This window comes from Varroa jacobsoni, unplaced genomic scaffold (genome assembly GCF_002532875.2).
Source record: "Varroa jacobsoni isolate VJ856 unplaced genomic scaffold, vjacob_1.0 scaffold_781, whole genome shotgun sequence".
In the NCBI taxonomy this organism is placed as follows: domain Eukaryota; kingdom Metazoa; phylum Arthropoda; class Arachnida; order Mesostigmata; family Varroidae; genus Varroa; species Varroa jacobsoni.
The window spans coordinates 96,161-118,479 of record NW_019213683.1 but is presented as its reverse complement, the minus strand read 5'-3'; the positions used below and the strand labels follow the sequence as shown (position 1 = coordinate 118,479).

At 39.5% G+C, this 22,319-nt stretch overlaps 3 protein-coding genes and 1 long non-coding RNA gene across 13 annotated transcripts; 3 read left to right on the top strand and 1 right to left on the bottom strand.

The window, feature by feature from the left end:
• Nucleotides 1–315: 315 nt before the first annotated feature.
• Nucleotides 316–12,230, top strand: LOC111263672 (uncharacterized). Of its 6 annotated transcripts, none has more exons than XM_022838985.2 (7): nucleotides 316–579; nucleotides 5,921–6,121; nucleotides 6,729–6,896; nucleotides 8,243–8,293; nucleotides 8,642–8,689; nucleotides 9,175–9,288; nucleotides 9,859–12,230. In XM_022838985.2, the coding sequence occupies exons 1-7, from the start codon at nucleotides 576–578 to the stop codon at nucleotides 10,002–10,004; spliced, it is 732 nt and encodes a 243-aa protein (XP_022694720.1). In that variant the 5' UTR covers nucleotides 316–575; the 3' UTR covers nucleotides 10,005–12,230. The 6 variants fall into 6 exon arrangements, with proteins under 6 accessions (XP_022694720.1, XP_022694723.1, XP_022694722.1 ...); XM_022838988.2 differs by having other exon boundaries at nucleotides 316–635; XM_022838987.2 differs by having other exon boundaries at nucleotides 316–646.
• LOC147753050 (uncharacterized) lies at nucleotides 1,174–2,439 on the bottom strand. Its single transcript, XR_015312395.1, has 3 exons — nucleotides 2,381–2,439; nucleotides 1,922–2,106; nucleotides 1,174–1,327 (listed from the first exon to the last, which is right to left on the bottom strand). It is a non-coding gene; the product is annotated as an uncharacterized LOC147753050 (long non-coding RNA).
• A 125-nt stretch (nucleotides 12,231–12,355) lies between the features above and the next one.
• On the top strand, nucleotides 12,356–17,319 carry LOC111263669 (uncharacterized). 3 transcript variants are annotated; one of them, XM_086969735.1, is made up of 5 exons: nucleotides 12,356–12,532; nucleotides 12,799–13,086; nucleotides 13,719–13,960; nucleotides 14,648–14,803; nucleotides 14,990–17,319. In XM_086969735.1, the coding sequence occupies exons 3-5, from the start codon at nucleotides 13,883–13,885 to the stop codon at nucleotides 16,112–16,114; spliced, it is 1,359 nt and encodes a 452-aa protein (XP_086825861.1). In that variant the 5' UTR covers nucleotides 12,356–12,532; nucleotides 12,799–13,086; nucleotides 13,719–13,882; the 3' UTR covers nucleotides 16,115–17,319. The 3 variants fall into 3 exon arrangements, with proteins under 3 accessions (XP_086825861.1, XP_022694712.1, XP_086825860.1); XM_022838977.2 differs by having other exon boundaries at nucleotides 12,799–13,960; XM_086969734.1 differs by lacking the exon at nucleotides 12,356–12,532 and having other exon boundaries at nucleotides 12,644–13,960.
• Nucleotides 17,320–18,276: 957 nt separating this feature from the next.
• On the top strand, nucleotides 18,277–22,113 carry CSN5 (COP9 signalosome subunit 5). 3 transcript variants are annotated; one of them, XM_022838981.2, is made up of 7 exons: nucleotides 18,277–18,393; nucleotides 19,001–19,245; nucleotides 19,649–19,846; nucleotides 20,099–20,226; nucleotides 20,409–20,625; nucleotides 20,739–20,899; nucleotides 21,459–22,113. In XM_022838981.2, exons 2-7 carry the CDS (start codon nucleotides 19,008–19,010, stop codon nucleotides 21,540–21,542), a joined length of 1,026 nt encoding a protein of 341 aa, XP_022694716.1. In that variant the 5' UTR covers nucleotides 18,277–18,393; nucleotides 19,001–19,007; the 3' UTR covers nucleotides 21,543–22,113. The 3 variants fall into 3 exon arrangements, with proteins under 3 accessions (XP_022694716.1, XP_086825881.1, XP_022694717.1); XM_086969755.1 differs by having other exon boundaries at nucleotides 18,300–18,393; nucleotides 19,027–19,245; XM_022838982.2 differs by having other exon boundaries at nucleotides 18,300–18,393; nucleotides 18,940–19,245.
• The last annotated feature ends 206 nt before the right edge of the window (nucleotides 22,114–22,319 follow it).

The window sequence follows — 22,319 nt, the reverse complement described above, 5'->3', positions numbered from 1 at the left end:
AACTCGGCGTATGGCAGAGATGGCGCTGCGGTGCAACGGGGCCGCTGCCGAGAAGGCAATAAAGACAAGCCAACCGAAAGAGAATTTACCAGACAGACAGTCAGAAGCGGTGGTATCGAATTGGGCGGAAAACGACAACGACAAAAAGTGAAACGAGAAGCTGATACCAGTGGCGCCTCTAGTGGCTGAATACTGCATAGTTGAACGGGCTTGAGAGCCAGTATTGTTTTGGTGGCAGTGGCGGCGGCAGCAGCAGCAGCGGCGGCGGCGGTGCCAGCGGCAGAAAGTGTTGTCGTTGGCAGGTGCCACTCCTGTTGGTCAAATGACGGTAAAGCTGGTGCAGTTGCCGCTGACCAAAGTTTCGATCTGTGCGTCTGCCTTTTTGCGTACCTGTGTCTGAGTAAGCGACTGAGAGGAGAAATCAGCCGCTACGGTCGTTGCGTTTGACGCTGCCTCCGCCGTTGTCGGCTTTGGGAACTGTGGGCAAGTTTGTTTCGCAGTCAAGTGACCACGACTCGCGGTGAAGGCGAAGACAGGCCACAAAGGGTCTACAGTATTTGCAGCGTTATTATTGAATGGGTGCGTAGTGACGTGCTGCTACTGGGATTGAGGATTGAGGATTGTCCTGGTTGACGGTACGTCGCATGTGAGTAGCAGTACCGTGTGGTAGCGACACATTACATTATAGATGCATAGATACAAGAGTTGACAACAAAAACCGGTAGATAAGTAAGAGGAAAATATCAGTTAGGGTCGCAAACACAAGCAGCGGCGGGGCAACTCACGTACAGGACTATAATGGCAATAGTTAGAAAAGCACTGGTTCTACGGGCGCGCAGCAGTGAAACAGATATGGGCGCGGTCCTGGCCGGAGCGCCACTCGTTCGGTGGTGCGCTGCTACTCGAATTGGAGCGAGTGAATGGCCGAAGCTGTTTCTGTTCGCTGTTCACGAATGGCGCATTTTGTTCAGCTTTGACTGTTAAATAGTTCGCGCAACTTATTTTAGCAGCATTATATTTGCATACCTACAAAAAAAAAAACACCCATCGCTAGCGCAACCACTCCTGACAGTATCTTTTTGTACGTTAATAAGTACTAAAGACGTGTTTAGCGCGTATTGTTCATGATAAATACATGGATAACCATATGTGAGACAGCGAGCCCTGGTGAGAAATCTAGAAAAATGCAAGGAGCTTAAGCATAACCCTAACTCCGACAGTATTTCTACGAGAAGTGTTTTATTTCGGTATACCGATGAAAAACGCATATATGAATTATTCTTCTGGATTCCATAGTGCGTCCACGATAGTTAGTCTTAACATTGCACTACCATTGGTGGTATCGGTCCAGCCATCCGTCCGAAAATGTTCCGGGTCGTTTGACGTTCGCAGTTCATATAACCGGATACGAATGTGACAAATATCGGCCAAAGGGCGACATTCAAAGGAATAAACCGATTTAGTACGATATATAGAACTGTATAGACCTGATCGATGTTTTCTCTACTGTGTTGCAGATAAATACCCCAAGCGTTAGAGCCGTGCACTCATGTATATTTCAATATGCTACAGATATAAGTTGAAACCATGCACAGATGCTTCGAATGTTAGAATGGAAAGAGTATGAAAAAAGGAAAAACAGAACGTTTCTCTTTACCGTGTTTTACATGATTAATGTTTTTCAACTCCATTTGACCAATGGGTACCTTTATAAACGTTATTTTTAACGACTAATAGTAAAGCAACATCGCAAATAAGGAAAAAACGTAAAGTAAACACTGGTTACAGGGTTGTTCGATCTTGTTGTCTATATGTGTCAAGACTGGATAGTGGTATCTGACCCGAAGTTTCGTATTATTAAAGGTTGGATAAATGATAGTGACTTACAGATAAACTACGCGTAAGTTTCGCACGTTCTTACCTGTGGCGCCGGGCTCACCAGTGACAGCTTTCGAAAGCGCTATTTTAATTAAAAAACAATAGGTACACAGATGTTTTCGCGTCTGTTCCTCGAATCCAATGCTTCGAGTTGTTAAGCCAAAAAGTCACCCCTGACTCAAAATCCGTGCAAGTGAAGTGGACCCCGTAGGAGCGATTGACGTCGAACTGTGGGAAAGAACCTTTTTGTGATAGCGGACATAAGGATATTTTAGTTATTCCTGTGAAAGAAGGACTATAATTTTAAGAGCTGTTACTTTTAGCCGGATAGTAACATCAGAACAATACGGTTCAATTATTCTATGTGAGTTTAGTATTTTGGTTCGCCAGATGGTTCAACCACTATCGCTGGTTTATTGCACATGGTTTGCAACCTGCCTTGCTGTAGTATCTACTTCTTAAAGAAAGCAAACACATAGTGTGCATGCAGGACTCGACAAACCGTCAAGAGTTGCCCGTGAGGACGGTAAACATTGCGACGTTATACTGCTTCTGGTGCAGCAGCAACAGCGTATCTGTAGTATGCTCGATACATTATGTGGATTTTAACTGTATTGGTATGCATGCCTTTGTCATCTATGCCGAGGTCATACCGAGTTTTCCATTGAACTAGCCTGGCTGTCCTCGCATACGAGCAACTGCTACCTAGCGGATAAAATGATATATGTAGCGTCTTGCTAAGTGAGAGTATTGTTCGACGTCGTTGTCACCTCTCAGAGCTTTTGTTCATTAGAGATGGCGCACAGTTCCGTCTAATTGGCTTGTGCCCTTAACTATAACATTCTATACTTTATGTGCTATATATTCATATATTTGCTTTCCATTGTATCGTATTGCAAGCATTGTAATGCGATTATTCGATTGGCACTCGGTACCTGCTAGGCCTTATAGCATTGTCATTACTCCGCGCTGCGTCGATCCGAATGTGACGAGAGAAATGATCTGGCCTCGAATATGTAAATACGACAAGTTACTCACTCGAGTGAAACGACAAATACAGATGGAAAGATGAGCAAGACATCGTTGGGTCTCTGTTTGTTTTACCGCTGGCTCACAGGGGTAGAAGGGAGAAGATGCCGTGTCTTTGTACCATGATAACTCGGCTAGCGAGCAGCAGTCAACAGTCGTCGCAGGAATCGCACAAAGAGCCTCTCGTATTATTTTTAGCATCTAGCTCTATTGTTGTACAGTCATTTCGACGATTCTTATCTACGGAAGTCACCAGCGCTAATCACCGAAGAACGAATTGCCGTGCATGACCGCTGATAGCAGAGTGCATCACCTAAAATAATGATTTTACGTGCATATACAACTATCTATATATTCCATTCCAATTCAAAGTACGTATTTGTGATCGTTCAACAGCATAGTGCTTAGATGCTAGCATTAGAGATGCTGATGTGGGTAAGGTTTATCTAAAATTGTGGGCAATTTATTCTGTTTTCTTTCGAATAAACTATAAGGGAAAGATCAACAAATTGTCACATGTATAAAAAGAGCTTGGGAACCGTTAGCTATATCTTTCCTTAGCATCCTACGTAACTACGGTAGGTACCTTGCAGATATAAAAGACCGATGTAAATGACTGGATATTTCAACCCTATTATTATTATTGTGAAATACGCTTGCACGCTTCTAAGGCTATTCTTGTGAAATCTGTCAGATACTACGTTATAACGTGTGGCCGTTTCAAGGGTCCTTTATATAAGCGCACGCCGGCCTTATAGCTCGTAAAATTAAGTCGTACCATTTTCGTACAGCGTACTAATCTTAATGCACTTCGGTTATAAAAATACATTATACGTCAATGGCAATTGACTTTAGTGAGGCCTCGATATTTTTTTAGACCGCTCTAATTTGCCATTTCACTGTCTAGAAGCGGAGTACCACTTCACGTTTGCTAGCGGAAACAGCCATAATAATGATACCCCAAACCAAACTGCTTTATTAATACTTTTTGTAGAAAAAATCATCACTTGTCCAAAGTGTAATCGGTATAAATCGATGACAATAGTAATTACAAAAATACACACGTCGGGTGATACTAAGCTAAGAACAGAAGTTCTGCGATTGTATCACAAGTGGAGCCCGTGCAGCACAACTACGAACTAAAAAGTTAGCACTTGTTTGACTCGCCCGCTATTTTCTGCATGGGATCAGTTTTGGTTCAGTTCATACTACATAATCACAGTCGTGCTCAGTACGCTTATCACTATATCGATACGGCCCGTGCTCTTACGTGCTCACCGACTGAATCAAATGTCGAGGCCTGACACATTGATAGTGGAAGCTATATGGTCGGAAGACTTTTATAGAGCCTAAAAAGATAGTGGTCATAATGCGGCGTTGGCACGGCAGATAGCTCGTAAAAAGATCTCAGTGCATGGGCGGTCGTAGCGTTACTTCTCCATTTGCTAGCTGCATGCCTCGCTGCCAAGCGGTCATCAGAAACGGAGAGAAAGCGTTCGTTACAGGTACAAAAAACGTGTATAGCATGCCACCGGGCTGACACGTAATAAGTTGACAATAGGGGCAATAATAAGGACGGCGCCCATTTAATTAGTCAAGTTTAATTATAACGATCAGTGAATGGAGAAGGACGCCAGAAGTACTGGTTCAGGTAGGCAATTGGCAAAAAGGGCGTTGCGATCAACGTTCGATTATAAAATTAAGAATTATAGGTTGTTAACAGAGTCATCTCCTTCGAATAGAAGTTTTACGTTTGCAAATTTATATATATAGTACAAGCGTTTTTTAGATGAAGAGACCTAGCGGGAAGTCTGATGGAAGCTGATAATAACGAAATTGTTTTGGTAAATTGGCTTGTTTTCCATACTAGTGTATGTTTGGGTGCATTGATACGTAACCATGTGCATCGATTTAACATTGTACAATGAAAGGTACTGACAGGGTTATTGCTTATAAAATCAGTTTATCTCAAGGAGCCGAATACTTGAGATTAGCGTTAATCCTGCGGTCATTCAAGTGTAAACCGCTAATTTGTTTCTGCTAGTAAGTCTCAGATGTAACTTCCGATTGCTAGCTCGAGTTTTTGTCACACACAAATTCTATATGCTTTTACAGTTTGAACGATCGTTCCTTATTTAAGAAATTCCCCGCCTTTGCCCTTCTTCTGGCGCGACACTGGGCTCCATTAATCAAGGGAGTGCGGTGCACTCCAGCAACAGGCAGATTGGAAGAATGCGTTATACACTCAAGCAATAACCAATAGAAAGTACACTAAAAATAGATCCAACGTCTAATAGCGGAACGATCTGGGAAGCGATGCATCTCAAAGCCGATCTAATCACGTTGGTTCATACGGTGCGATACAAACAAAAAACCGAAGGTCTTTTTTATTATTGCATTAAGGGACCAAATGCATTTTAATAAGTCGCCTATGAATATAGGGAAGTCTGGCAACGAGAAGAGGATCACAGTTGTTATCATTATATAATCCAGTGACCACATTACTAGACATCAAATGAGGTGGGTTTATTTTTTGATACGATATTTCTGTCGGGCCCCAGTTAGCATCGAGCTAAATCCGAATCTGAACCCCGTAAAACGCGCGCATTCTACACAAATGGCTGGGAGAAGTGCCATAATCACGAACGATACAGGCGGTAACAATTGTAATTGTTAGTGCCCCGTCAATTACGAACTCTACAATGTGCATAAATAATGTATGACCGCAATGATGCGGGTATATTCCTAGTTTTTGACTACTACAGTTTTTTTACAGAATTATTACAGTAAAATAGTGTACGTTATTTGGCTTAAGATATGAATGTTTAACTTTGGTATACAGTTTCTATTAATAATGTTTCGTGTAGCAGTTTGCGTTTCACATATACAAAACAGAATGTATTGATTAGATAAATACAAAGCGGCAATGGTACGAGCAGTTTTAGTGAATTCGTCAACGGCAATCCTTTTATAGACTTGAACTGTTTCGTATTACTTATTTGCAATGTTACAGAGACCAAAAGTCGGCCAGCAGCTATGGCTCCCACAAAAGCACAAGACACTTCCCACTTGAATCAATTTTCTGCTGAGGAACTAGAAGATATCTTGGTGCAGCTATGCGATTCGGAGGGTGTTAAAGTATCAGCCGATGACGATAAGGCGCTTAAGAATGTTGGAAAGAACGCGCTTGACAATATTGGCCTTGGAGGATTAGGTAAGAGAATCTGAACATTCGAATGTTGTGTTCTACATTTTGTGGTATGTATTTAAGTATTAAATAATTGATACGATTAGCTCTTCTAGTTCATGTCCTTGTGGAATTAGACGAAAGGAAACATTTAGATTGAACGTTTGTACTACGAGCTGCTACGAACTGAAAAAGCTTGTTCGCTGCACGGCTGGTCCCAACGCTCACGCCGATTCCCGTCCCATTCCCAGACATCGTTCGCTAGTTAGCACCAGAGTAGGCCATCGTCCCCTCCATAGTCTTTGAACACGTTTGCGACCAATAAAGCGCTGTACATTTAAGTAAAACATTTAGAAAATCGAAGGTAAAACAGGAACTAGTTAATTAGTGTGAATCTTCTGAAGCATACGAACATCATATGGGTGTGAAATTCCACTGTACGATATTCGTATATCATATATTTTTAATCGTATTTTTACACTCGTTTGATATATATATATATATACACGATTAGAGGGTTTACAAGACAAAAAAATCGAAGGTGAAGTTTCCGCAAAAACTGTACAAAAACGCTTATGTAAAGTATTTAGCGCCACAGGGCAGTACATTTTTCTTACATTTGTTCCTGTTGTAGGAAAAAAGGTTTTCGGAGGAGGTGGAAAAAAACAAGAAGCGCCCCCCGAATCACCTGACGGTCTCGCGCCTCCGCCGCCGCCAGCTCCTAGGCCAGCTTCAGACGTAATTCGTGAGCTAAACATAGGAGATAAACAGGGACTTATCGGCGTGCTTCAGTCTGTTATTTGTGAGTGTCGTCAATATAACAGGTTAAACCTATGTAACGTTGTCATTGGGTATGAGGCATTTATAACTGATTTTTGGCATAGGGGAAGGGCCTATGTAACAAGCAAGATAAATAGATCGGTATATGTAGGCGTAGTAGCGATCGCTTGGTATTGATCCAATTTTTCGTATTTGTTTATATCTGTGACATTTTCTAAATAGATCTTTTGGTCTACTGGGTAGGTAGCTTTGAGAAACATTAGAACAATCGATAAATAATTTTTAATTTTTAATAACATACGTGTGTGCGGTGCTATTGAGAACAAATAAAGCGCACGTTACCTCTAGTCAACTTTTAGAACTCGTCAGTGAATGAACTCATGACGCTTTTGTCTTTATGCCATGCTGATTGTCGTCATAGCATTAATGCTAGAGAAAGCGCTCACGTTGCGTATAAACAACAGACGCTACATCTTTCTGTCAGCTGAGGCGTGACAAGGTTTTGAGTTTTTTTTTTTGTATCTATTCGAATCTATTCGATGCAATGAAAACACTGTATTCTGTTTCAGCGTCACTCTACGAACCAGTCTCATTTCATTACGCTGAACGGGTCGTGGTAGCATTGTGCTCCACAGCACTTCAAGTAACTTAAGCTTGCGTTGTATTTTTCCTACCCTGTCGCAACGCAAAGGTCGTGCAGCTAATAACCATCAGCTAACTAAGCTTCGTTAGCGCCAGTTGATATTCCTATATCCTATATCCAGTATTCCTATTCATTAAACAAATGGCGGAAAGAATGAAAATAGAGACGAACAAACATCAACTAGTATTAATGTAGCTCAACATGCAGACGAATGTTTAGCGGGCGACAATACGTCTCAGTCATCGTTGAAATAGAATAAGAACTGAGTCAGTACTAATAACAGCGATATATTGCTGATTTTTTTTATTATCGCGTTCTTCGTACTGACTACGTGTTGTTAATAATAGCAGAAGCATTCTTAGCGGTGTCGACGATTTAGGGTCTCTAGTTGCATCGATACAACGAAAACAATTACTCCTACAACACGAAAGAAAATATCAACTAAAAAAGAATCTACTCTATTCTAAAAAAGCTATTCGTTACCGAAATTAACAGATTGCGATAAACCATTTCCGTTATCGGTTCAGACGAATAAGCTATAGTAGAAGTAGCAATATTGATGAGAAGCATGTGGACGACTAAATGCGCCTCTTCCGCTAGCATTACTGATAAGTTCAGGTCATAACTGCACCTGCTCAATTCTTACAACCTAAAAAGGTTCCTATTTGTATAGGAGAACGATAAATGCACTTAAGCTCTGAGGAATTACACTGTCTTTCTTACAGCGTCGGCTCTTTCCGGGGATCTGGACGGAAAAAGCGGAACTGGCGGAAATCGTGAGTTGTCCAAAGACACAACAATTATAATAACAATTCGTATAGCAATTGACTAATTGAATTCTAAATGTTAAATGCAAATAATTACATTTTAACGACTTAAGCAGAGTCAGTGATCCATCCAAATGTTTAAAATCGGTTGTTTTTTTTTTAATTTACCGCCTCAGTATTATTAAATACTTAACACTGATAATAACATTGACATTATTATTGTAGAATTGAAGCGTTCTCGTAGCCTAGAATACAGGGAGCGGTAAAGAGTAACCTAACAGCAGTGACGATGTAGTCCTACGAGTATGCTCATTTTCGCTCTATTAACTGTTCTCAAAAATAATTACACGCTGCCAGTTCTACGACGGAACGGCCAGTTGAGCCTAAAAGCTTTGGCCAATTCGGGTAAGATGATGGAAGATGGCAAATATTTTCGTAGCATTGTCAAAGCATGATGGCACGCTGAAAAGCCTGTCCTTCCAAAGCAATTTTATTAAGTTTTCCCTGCATCCAGTTGTGCCAAAGATTTTCTGATGTTTTAAAGAAACTGTCAGCCAAGTAGTTTAGGCCTTTTTATGGCCTATTGCCGTCAGTTCAGTAAAGCAGCTCGGATTTTACGTATGTTCCAGTATTACTGTTCTAAAATAGGTTACACAAGTTCTTCCGTTCAGCTGGGGGAGTGCAATCAGCCAAATAAGCATGTTAATTCACAGCATTTGACCTGACCTGACCTGACCACAATTAAGCCGTGGACACCATCGCTGCACATAGACTTGTTATCCTGATTATATCCTTTAGTTGACGTTATTTTCCATTAAATGTAGCTAACAAAGATTATTTACCGAAAATTAATTGTTCTTCTTTTGTGTGACACCGTTTTGTGACGGCAGCCTTATTCGCATGCTTTGGTAATCTGCTGAAAGGCGGTGGTGATAAATCTCGTACCGCGCATACGACCAGCGCATCAGCCGGAGGTACCGAGGCTGAAGCGTCCAGCGCTCAAGGTAGATATTTTTACCTTTACGAGTAAAACTATATGCACACATCAACAGATACTCTGGCCAAAATCTCGCCCATTTCGTTACCATAACATTATCTTCATCACTGTTTGATTAAGTGATTCAGCATGTAATGAGAACAAACATGAAAAAGTTAAATCATCTATGCGGATTCATCTGTCAGAGGGCGAGTGCTCTGCTATGGTCGACCTTCGAATTCCCTTGAAGACGTTCATTTGTAAATCTTTGAAGACCAAACAAAACATTAAGATATATTTCCATCATTTGAGCGGCCTAAAATAAGCCAAACACGATTGCTCCTCATAACGTTTATATATACCTACGATATATATGTATATATATATATATATATATATCTACGATTTGACGTAAACAATCGACCGTTTCTATTATTTTGAGCTGTCTCTTCTTCGGTTCAAATCAACTATCACTTTAATATTTATAAATATTGAACCAATTTGTGTATTAAGCTAACAAGATGAAATTTTCTACTTGCGACGCGTTCTCAAGTTCGCATAGTTGTTTAATAGAAACGGTATCTGTGTTTAATTTCAGGGAACTTTTCAATTGACGATATTAAAACGCCGGAAGCACTATTCAAGTACATCACTTCGAACCCTGCGATTAAGACTGTACTCATCTCAGGAATACAGACCTTCTTGGCTAATACTCTCCAGGGCCAGACTGCAGCTAAAGCATAGAATCTTAGATCCACTACATAAGTAGCCATCGTATGCTCGTTTTGTATGACGATACACATACATCTAAGAGCTGAAACAAAGCGTTTGAGGCATTAGATAGAGATACAATACAATCATTAATACTAGATAGAGAGATAGAAAGGTTAAAAAAGACAAAGTCAAACTTTGAGGCACTTCAGAGCATCTAGCAAAGAAAGCAATGTTGTCGAAAAGGGTGCTACAGCTTAACTCCAATCGTTTAATAAAAAAATATACCGATATATATATATAGCATTAAATAAATGGCTTCGCCACGCCACAATATAATAACACGGTAGGAAGCATTTCGACGATGGGCTTCTTGTTAACACGCTGTCTCAACACCGTCCATTTTGATCAATCACATAGTCACAAGATTGCCTCCACAACACTGTGCACGATATATCGAGGGATCAAACACACACAAACGTTTATACAATGTGCTATAATACAATATTATGTATACTATCTTCCTATCCTACTTCGCATCTGTATTAAAACTGCTCCACAAGTAAGTTCAGCTTCAGGCCAGTCCGACCTCACTGATACGATGTCGAGCAGAATACAAAGCAGAATCAACCACTGACCTATTAATTAGTGTGATGGTGGTATTAAAACGAGACCTCACTGCGTGTTCTGCAGGAATAACTTTCTTCTATAGGGAGTGACGGAGGTAGTCGCTCGAATTGCAGCGACGGAACTAAATAGGAAAAAAGTGCAAGAGCCAAATTCTCTCTATTTATTATTACTTCACGCTAAAAACGTATTGTCGATTTTTGATGTAGACAAGCCGGAGTGTAGCTCTGTCTGACTCCCATTAAATGTGATATACACACGATTCGATCCAATGTTACTTCGGCAAAAGAAAACCCTTAGTAAACTCTTTCACACACTTCAGTTTTGAGCAAAAAGTGAGTAACGGAGCCTTATTCATAATAATTGTTTATATTAAGCATGTATGTACATGTCGATGCATCAGATAGGTGCCGTAAAATCTGCTAGACTCGTCTATCGTATGAGGAAGCGCTGACGAAGATGAATGCGCATATGAAGACTGAGAGAAAAAGAGGAATTTTTCATTTTTTCTCAGAAGCAAACAAATTAATGTTTACTAGTTTTGTATATCTTAAAAAGTAACAAAGACTTTAAAATTTGTTGTGGAGGAGCTGTGAGTAGATCTAGGAGCCGAAAACCTACGAATATATATATATATATATATATATATATATATATATATATACACTCAGTACATTAGTAATTATGTTATGTGAACAATATACGCAGATACACGCTCGTTGGTAATGCTGGACATGATACAAAATTGATTGCAAGTGACTCTACAGCGTAATAACACCACCGGTAATGGGTGTGGACGTTTTCTGGCAAAGGATATAAAATTTAGCGAAATTTTACTGCCCAAATAGAACTCATCAGTAACGTAACTAAGAGAAAAGTGTGTAAATAATGTGATGTTTTTCCGTAAAAGAGAAAAAAATATCTGCATATTCACAAAATGTGTGCTCAGTGAAACTAAAAGGGAAAGCGCCGTGGTTTAACTTGTGAGGCTTGTTTCATTCTTATATCGGTCAAATAGTAAACATCAGTTCGTACGGGAATGCTCTGCTGACTTCAGCTATTGAAATTCATCGTATTGCAAGCCGTTCTCGGCTGAATTGAGACGAAGTGAATAGTTTCGAAAAGTTTTACTTAGCTCACGTCGATTATTGTCGATCGATGTGTCCGTTAGGCTATCAAGCAATGAAGTTCTTACAATTAATACCCGTCACAGATAGTTATATTTATACATTTCCTTGCTAGCAAGTGGCCACTGGCTTTCATACCCGTCAATGCATTAGTCACGAACAATCAATCTACTCTTGCATGTTTATGTAATTAATCTTTGTTTTTTTTTTTCGTGTACTGTTTTGTTCGTTCAGAATTAGGGGCGTGCATTACATTCTTAGAATAGATATTGCCATATATACGTGCATATGTTATATGTATATACCATATGGACAACTGCACTCTGCAATATCCACTTCGCCGATTTTCCTATCGGGAAAAGGACGTATAATCATTTTCTGTTGTGCTTATTTCAATACTGCCAACTTCCGATTTACGATTGTATTATTATTGCTATCTGACTGATTGATTAAACAGGTGAACAGTATAAGAAATAAAATTTAAGTCATACTTAATTAAACTTCATAGCCTATCTCTAACTTCTTAGTAGTTGCATTACATGCATATATATAATGGATATATCGAGTGTGATAATGCTATAATCCTGCTATAATGCAGCAAATAAGGTAAACTGGAGCAGATGGGCCCCCTAAGGGGCTTAAACTTCTTAGATTCTAATTTTAGCCTTTTCTTTAATAGCTGCTAGCCGTTTCTAAGAAAATCGTTCGTGATAATGGCAAGGACAAGGTAAGCATTCTTCGCGATGAGTCCGATTCGGCAAGATGCGGCGCACCTAGACCGAGTCATATAAAGCCTGGAGTCGAAAGGTGACTATATAAGCTTTATGATCGCCAAGACACTTTAGAAAATAGGAGAACAAAGTAGCGAGACCATCTATCGTAATAAGAAAACTGCACTTTTGCTACGAGAGACTGGATAATTACTTAAGCTCTCCTTAAAGATTGGAGAACTAAAGAATATTCGGAATATTTGACATTCTGATTGCTGAGCTACATGTTAAAATAGTACTCTTAGTAATCCGATTGTGTAATTTGGTGAAATTTTGGTTTGTCTATTCTTAATTGAGCTTTAGGTGTGATTGCCAAAATACGGATTTGAACGAATGACGTTTCGGTCGAATCGTTCGAATACCTGGAAAACGCAAACTGGAGGAAGTGACCCTTATAATTATGTAGGTAGCTTGACGAATTGCTTTGAGCACGTTACAGTAAGGTTGACGGTAAAACAATTTTGCAGATGGAGATTTCCTCGGACGGCTGCTCACACGGCGAATATGCAACACAAGCAAAAATGATGCATACAAAGCAGTCCAATAGTTATAATACTGATACAAAAAACGTTTACCATATGTGACATTTAGGTGCGTGCTTCCACTTTCTACCCGCCGAGTTTTCATCGATTAAGAACGTTTTCATATTATACATAATAGATTTCTGATCATTGTATATATGCGTATACTGAGCTGCCATTGAATCAGTTTTTTGGTCGCAACATTTGCTCCCCAGCAGAATCGCAACAACTTGCAAAAAAGCGAAAGAAAGGTCTAATCACGTGGCCGCTGCAATGCCATCTTAGCCTAAATTGGCTCGATCGACTTTATGGTACAGATCACTAACGACTCATTTAAGATGCGGTTGTGTTATAATGTTGAAGGAAAGCTCATTCTGCTTGCGAAGACGGTGGCCAATAGGACACCTAACCACCAGTCGTACTAAAAATGGTCAGATTTTCCTCTCTATTGTATGAAGGCTAACGACGTTGTCACGTGATCAACTCAACTTAATACAAGCAATATCAAATCTTATAGTGTGATTATTATCATAAACTACACAATAATTATCATGAGCGAAAACCATGCCCGTGCTATAGCTACTTCGCTGGCTAATAGCAAAGAGATCACCTTCGGGATTCAGAATCGCCCTACGCTAACAGCCGTAACACCAGCAGCAGTGATATCTAATGAAATTAAATCGAATGTTGCCTCTACATCAGCTGATACCCTGCAGGCACCAAACTTGATTCTAACCGGAAGGAATGACACAGCTGCGAGTGTGACATCCGCTTCACAAGGACCAAATACTTCTCAGCGGGAGCCTGTAAGCCCTGCAACACCCGCAGTATCGACACATGAGACCCTTCCATCAGATCCAGTTACTATGATACCTTTATTACAATCCCGTAGCAGTCAGGCCGACACGTTCCAGAAGCTACTGAAAAAATACCTCATAGGACAGGTAATGTCGTACGGCGAATTGCTTATTGCTGCTGATGTTTATCGAAAGGATTATGTTAGCAACAGTTATCTTAAAATGATTATGGATTGTGTTGCGTGCATTAACATATTCTAATACATTTTACGTGTATGCACTTTCGGGCACTTTCGAGCACGGAGTAATTCTTTTAGATTCTATCCCTCAGACGCAAGCTAGATTATAGCTGCAAGTATGTACAGGTACGTTAACGACTGTTTTGCGATGGTTCAAAAGCACAGTAACATTTTCCTTGATTTTAAGGAATTTTTTACAAGCCAAAATTAGAGTTGTGCGACTTGTACAACAGTGTTAAGCATTACTTTAGACGGCTGGCTCATGCCAGCATGAAGTGTTTATGCCAAATTTCGAACTTAGATCACCACGAACTACTTGGTCGAAGTTTAAAAGGCAAACACGTTATCACTGCACTATCATGGAGTCAGTCTTGACAGTCTTTCAAACTGAGCATCCTGAAATGCTTTACGAGCGCTTCTGACGTTTAACGGTTAAACTTTTGACTGTCTTGTTATCACTGAGTGACTGATAATATCCGTGTTCTATTCTAATGGTAATTTCATAGAAAAAAGTCGAAGAAAACGTTAACTAAATTTAGAGTTAGTAGGATGACGTCCCTTGTAGTGCATCCTGTCCCTTGTACTCTTGTTCTAGGTGCTTGTGCTACAGTCTCGGGTCCTTCTCTACACAACACGGCCTCAGGGTGAACGAAGTGTCTATTGTGTTGAATTGAGCACCGGTATGCCACACGGGACCTATTTCTCCACAGTAGTAACTCCCAGCCACGAATTCCGGAATCCTATTGTAAAGGTGCGTTCACACTGTGACTTCGAAACGTGTCTCGTTCTCGTTATTCGTATTATTAATTCTATTATTAATCTATTATTAATAATAATCGAGGTTGCCTCTTCGTGAACAACCCTTCTTACAGGGGCCGTTATATGTAGAATTTGTTTTTACACATAACACCTGATAAAGAATTGTTTTTTATTCCAGATGGTGGATTTATCTCAAGGACCACACATCCGCGTTGGCATGCTTTTGTCAGATTGTTCGTTTCATATCAGTGTGTTTGACCCTGTGGCTTTCCGGTGGCCGCGAAAAGGTTTCGTGTACACCAAACTCATCTATTTACCTCATCCAACGGATGAAGACTCAACATGGAATATATTTAGCAGACAAATCGTTTACAGTCCTACTTGTGATATACTTTTTTGGACTCGATTAGACCCAGTATCGTCTGCTGCAGATAACTGTCGTCCTCCTAACTGGAAACTCGTCATGTACGATCTTGTAAACCGATTTGAAAAACCATTGATGTCACTTCCGGGTCCGGCTATTCTAACGCCATTGACGCACGAGCTTGCCATACTACTTCGAAGCTACGGCGCCATATTCATCGATTATGCTTCTCTGTCGGCGGATCATCGACGAGTGAGACTGGACTTGTCGAGTGGGGATGGACCCGGATGCTCGTGGCAAGAAGCCCGGCGTAACGCGTCTCAACAGATGGGCTGCTATTACTGGCATCCCGCCGCCCACGTCATCGAATTTATCCCTGTACGAAACCTTCGTCCACGAGCGACCCATGAACAACTGGAAGGATTTTGTCCTTGCAAAGAATCACGGCCCGGTTTTTCACTCAAGAAAAATCTTCTTGTTAAAGAAGCCACGTCCGGTAAGAAGTCGGCGTTGACTTTAGCGGCTTCTGCTCCAATACTCAGCGTCGTCATTCTCTATGGTAGAACACTTTTCCGCCTGAGTGGTCAGGTGTGCGCTCCGCTGTTGCAGATCAACATACCGGCGCCTGTACGTGAGTCATTCTATCATGTGCTGTACCGTGACCGAGTCGTCGTGCTTCACAGCTCTTCATCGATCATCATCTATCTGATTCGAGAGAACACCTTCCGCACTGTCGAGGGTCAGTTCATCATTGCCGGCCAAGGGGTGGTGTGCTCTCCCAGTGATGGTTCTGTTACTAAGATTAGAATTGCGCATGGTGTCGTTGAGGAGGGACCTCAGGCACCGGAAGAACTGCCTGAATTGCCTGAGCAGGGAACAGTGACAGAGCCCTCAAAATCGCCAGCTTCTCCACAGCAAACCCAGTCCACGAATCACTGAGGTACTATGAAACCTCTTGTACGAAACGGGATAGTCTCATGTTTTTTTTTTATATCGATGTCCGTTTATATCGAAATTATCAGTGCGGGATCGGCTAAATACTGCCGGAGCACAAAAAACACAGCTACACTATTTATGGTAGATTTACTAAACTGTTCACAAAATGATATTGCAAATTACGTTAGATTTTCCGGTCTCCCACTCCACCCCACTAAAAATACTCAATCTGGTTGATTGAAATACAATTACCTTTTATTCACAGTGAAATTCAAAGTAGTTTAAATGATATGAAGAATCGTTAATCATGAACTTCACCGCACAACTTCATGCAGGCTTTAAAAATTGTCGTGTTAAAGACTACGCGTATCTCATATATTAAAAATTATTCATTTCAAGCGTAGTTTAGCTGAAAGGTCACTGGAGTTGCAGCAGGAATTTATCCTAACAACAGAAAACGCCAAATGAGACCAGCTCAACAAAAAAAAAGCTGGCTCAAGGTTTCGACATGCACATTAATATCAACCGAATCATATTAACCCAGAGAATTCATATTCTCAGTGATGTCGACAGCATTGTTAATGTTGTTATCGTTTTCTTTGTATTTTAATAATAGTATTAAGAAATAACATACACACATTTTTCACATATACATGTACATGACAGTTCATCGTGTTACAAAAATAAGAACGCCAACTTCCCGCAACAACGAAATGCGTTGTAATAAACGTATTCTAGGACGCATAGATCAAAAGTAAATTTAAATGTAAATTTGGACAGAAAAAGAAGCTTGCTGTTGTGAGTGCATTATGTCTAGAATGTTGTATAGCTGAACACATTTGTTCAATGTGTCATCATGGACATAAATAGAAAACATATTATATAGATAAATTTCGTCGTTGTATAATTTGACACGTATGTACATAGCAAAAATAAGTTGTGAATCTGTAATATATAACGACAAGCCCAGACACACTAAGGGAAGTAACCATCTACCAGTTCATTCAATTATTATTCGCGCATCAAAACAAGAATGCACTACTGAGACAATACGTTCATTACGAAATATTGTATATTTAACTTAATCTTAATTTTTTTCTAAACATTCGTATTAGAGAGGTATATTGTGAAAGTGTTTCTCACCTGTAAAATAAATTTTATCTTACAAAAAATATGTTCATCATACAACCATATAGGCTGTATGTGTACATCGTTTTGTTTTTATTTTTTGTTGTAGAACGTACTACAGCATCAAAGAGAGGATCGTTTATGTCGGGACCTCAAGCTATTTTTGCATAAATAAACAAAATCGGAAGTATGCTTTACTAGTCCTATGGATGGCCGACGTAAGGCTCTAATCTACTTTTATGTATTTTTTCATTCACACACACACACACACAATCTGTATATACTTTTCCGTGTAAAATATTTGAAGCATATATTCTGTTAAATCGGTGTTCGAATTATTCTATTTAATGTGGTACTAATTCACAGAAGTAAGGTCACACGCCTAAAGTATTTTGTGTCGGCTCAAGGTACGAAGGGCTTTTCATGCATGCCATATGTATCATTTTAAAGTAATTTTTACATATATGCGCATATTAAGTTACGAATTATACTGAGAAAGAGTACTGACGAAAGAGGAAAAATTACCAAAAAAAAAAACAAAAACATAAACAACGCTTAAATAAAACGTTCAGCTATTTGAAAGTGAAATCGTTGTCATTGGGCTAAAAGGTTGGATATAAAGGGTATTTACTAGTTTTCTCCCATAGACGTTCTATCAAAGCCCAAACTTGGTAAGTCCATAGCCTTTCCTGTATAAATGTAATATTTCTTGCAACTTATTACCATTAAAGGTTTATGTAAACCCGTTGGTTTATGTAAACCCGTTGAAGGGTAACTAAGTTGTAGCGATCTTTGTATTATGCGTATGGGATATAATCCGTTTAAACAATTAATATGAGGTAATAATGAAATAAGTATATGTACGCATATGAATACGTAAAGTGCATGATATATTAAAATTAATTATTATTATTAATTATTAATCAATAATAATCACCGGTCAATATAACGAATGACTTTTGAATTACGCGCGAGCGGGCTAAATTCGAACTGATGTAAGGTTGGTTGAACCGCCAATGGAAAGAGTGTTTTGTTATGATGCACGAACAAACGTCAGGAAGGAATCGTCCGCTGTCTGTACCGGGGTAAGAAAACGAAGCGCTGGGATCAATTGTGTAATACTCAGAATCGGCTTCCTAGGACGAGAAAAATTGGTGCGTTTTGATCTAAGCGTAACTAACTGAATGTTTTCAAGTTTCGACTAAAATTGTAATTCTTTGTTTGTAAAACAAGACAATCAAGCATTTGGATGAAATAGCCCTGTTATTCCAGATCTTGCATGTTAAGCACTGCAGCTCGTCAAGGAACAGTGGTCGAATTAACCGTACACCTCAATAAAATGACTGCCTATTATACTGTCTGTTTTTTGCATTAATAAGTAAAATCAATCTCACATTTACAAATTCAAAGCTTCTAGTTGTTTACACAGTAAAGTACTTCAAAATGCTACCTGTTCATTACTCTAATTGCATCGAAGGCACGAGGTCGCAAAACCGGCGCTTATGACGGTCGACAAAGCCCATCAATTACCACAGGTGTCTTAGAATCTACAATATATAAGTAATTATGTAGTTAAAAAAGAAAGTTTTGATGATGAGCTGTGCGCCGCTGTATTTGCCATTACGGAAAATGATGACAACCATTGAGATTATCACGTGCATATAGCTTTATTATCATCTAAACAAATGGCTGTACAATAGGTATTTTTGTAACTTGCAAATGTTCCACTTCGCGTTTGTTCTGTTTGCTGTGAGCAAACAGCATTAACATGGTGGATGCGACTGCAGCACGAGCCCGATGGGAAATGGAGAATCGGGTAGAAGATGTTGGCACGGATGCCATTTTCCACTATGATGCGCAGCAGAATCGAGATATTCTGAATGCGAAGCCGTGGGAAAAAGACCGCAATTACTTCAAGGATATCAAGGTGTCCGCATTAGCCCTTCTAAAAATGGTAATGCACGCTCGCTCTGGAGGGAATCTCGAAGTGATGGGAATGCTTATAGGTGCGTCTGTCTAACTTAGTATAGTCACTTAAATAACTTATTATCCTAATATGCTTAGTTGTTATTTGCATATCAAAAATATAAGCAGACCTTCGTAATTATCATCGTTTACTCTCACCTTAAGCTGTAACAAATGCCTCGTAAATGTACACGAAATCTAATAATGTATGTGAATGTTTCTCAGAAGCTGAAATAATAGGAGGCATACATTGATTGCCAGTTTAGTGTATCAAACAAGGTCACAAGCTTTTGTGCATCCACCAGTTGTACTCTACCGCAATTTAATACAAGAGATACTAAAAAAGACCCAAAACCTTAGTTAATATGATACAGTAGTTACACATTACCGAAATCTCTTTTCTACATATCTATTTTTATTTTTTATATGAATACAATACAACAGGTAAAGTGGACGTAAACGTCATGATTGTTATGGATTCGTTTGCCCTTCCTGTCGAAGGGACTGAAACGCGTGTGAATGCTCAAGCTCAAGCTTACGAATACATGGCCACGTACACAGAATCGTGTAAAAATGTTGGTAGACTGGAAAATGTAATCGGATGGTACCACTCTCATCCTGGTTACGGATGCTGGCTTTCTGGTAAGCTTTCTGAATTAACAACCTTAAAAAAAATTGACGACTTCGTAAGTGTCCGTTGCGCCGCATACGGCTCATTTGTGTACCTTGAACTGTCATTGTTTCCTTCCGTACCACAGGCATTATTGCCCATTCAAAGGCTATTACCCCTAAGGGAGTTAGCTTGTACTGAAGGGGTAAATACAGAAAATAATAGAAAACAAAATTTAGAGAAATGTTTGCTTATATTTTGATTCGTTTGCTTGGGATTATAAGGAATCGACGTGTCAACCCAGATGATGAACCAGCAATTTCAGGAGCCATTTGTTGCTATTGTTATTGATCCGGTCAGAACAATCTCCGCTGGGAAAGTCAACCTCGGGGCTTTCCGCACTTACCCAAAGGTAATTTACCTCCTCATTTAGGATGGTTTCTACAGATTTGGAAATAGTGAACATTTTCATATTTAACGTGTTGTTTTTAAGGTAATCTGTGCATACAATGATGTATAGCGTACCATAGCACATTCGATGAATCAAGTAATCGACTAGTGCGTCTTGTTGTGTATGTTGTGCTGGTCAAATAGGGCTTCAAGACTCAAGATAACGGTGTGTCAGAGTATCAGACCATTCCACTGTCGAAGATCGAGGACTTTGGTGTACATTGTCGAGAGTATTATTCGCTCGATGTAAGCTATTTTAAGAGCTCTCTAGATGCAAGTCTTCTTGATAACCTGTGGAATAAGTATTGGGTTAATACCCTTAGCAGTTCAACTCTCCTGACCAACTCCGAGTACAATACAGGTAAGAACTAAAGCATGAAAATCAACCGACTTGGGTAGCAAATGGTACGATTAGCTTGAACGGATAGAGTGCCATTGTATGCAATATAAATTTGTGGATTGCCGTCATTATAGGCCAAATTATGGATCTGGGCGACAAGCTGTCATCTGCAGCTAATCAAATGCGTCTGGATAACATGATGGGTGTCGCCGACGAGGAACAGTGTCAATTGAGCAAAGCCACACGGGACGCGTGCAAAAGCACTGTAGAAATGCTTCAGGGACTTATGACACAGGTACTGTAGCTTTAACTAAAATTTACTGCCTATGTAAACGACTGACTGCCTTATGTAAAAATATCCGTTAATATTTAGGTTCGTGGTTAATTCAACAGAATCAATTGTAGTAGGTTTCGATAGCTGCTAATCAGTTATTGGTCCATGACATTGAAACATAGGGTGTAGCTATGTTGTCGAAAGCTTCGCCAGTGCATTGTGGTGAATCCACAACGTATTTCGTTGACACGATTCGCTTTATGCAAGGGCTCAAAAAACTTAAAAAAACTGGTTGAATTTAATTTTCATTCTTTTGACTATATCCCAGTCACTCGTAGAACTTGTAGATGCTAGTGCATAAAATGTTGGCACAAAAACGCGTTTAGTAAAGAGTTTTTAGAATGCTGTTAGTTTCCTATGCAACAGTAGGGGTTAGCACCCTTAGTTTAAAAATGTCATCTTAAAGTATAGGTAAGCAGCGAAAAGTACAAAAATGTGTCTACACGAAGGTAGGTTACCAAAAATTATTTTCATATTTAAAATAAGTAATAGATATATTATTGGTTCTCAATGATTACAGGTTTTGAAAGATCGTTTGTTTAATCAAGTGAGCTTCAGGTGTGCGAAAGAAGTTTCACCAGCTGTTCCTCAAGGCGCGTCCTAATCCTGAAGGATAGGGATGTTTGTCCCATTTGTGCTATAAACGTATTTAAAAAATGTAGAACCCTTACTAATTTTTATTTAGAACACAATGCAAAATCTTTGAAAGAAGGTATTTTGGAGGCGCGTGCTCATGCAGATTTAATCAAATTTGCCCGTCGTTTTTTCTAAAATTGTGCGAACTCAATTTATGCGAGGAAATTTCTTATCTGAGTTTTGTTTCCGAGGTTAAAACAATAAAAAGCCAAATCAGTTTGGTGACTAAATTATTTCATAAAAATATCGTACCTGAACCGACGTATTTTCCCGAATAATATAGTCGATCTTGTATGTAGCATTTTTGTCACTAGTTGAGGTGATGAGAATAATAAGAGGAAACAATTTTTTTATCAAAGATATATCCTAAATCTAACCAAAACCGCATTTTTCTTCCCGAGAAAAGACACGAACCATCGAAACCGGCAGACACATGAAAATCGAACAAATATAAAGCAGATAATTAAAGGTTCTAAAATGCATAATTTTTCCTAAAGCAGAGAGTAACTTTGCAATAAAGGTGCAAAGGAGAAAAGCGATTAATGTAACACTTTTTTTTTTAAATAACATCAGTCGCTGTCTCTGTTTGGCATATGCCGAAACTGTCACATTTATGCTTTCAAAATATATCGATTAACGGACCTGTTAGTAGACCGACTACTGGCCATACAGCAATGCTGTTTTTTACTTAGTGTTGTTTCAATTGACAAGCACCAATAACTATTCTTGACGAATCAAAAACGTA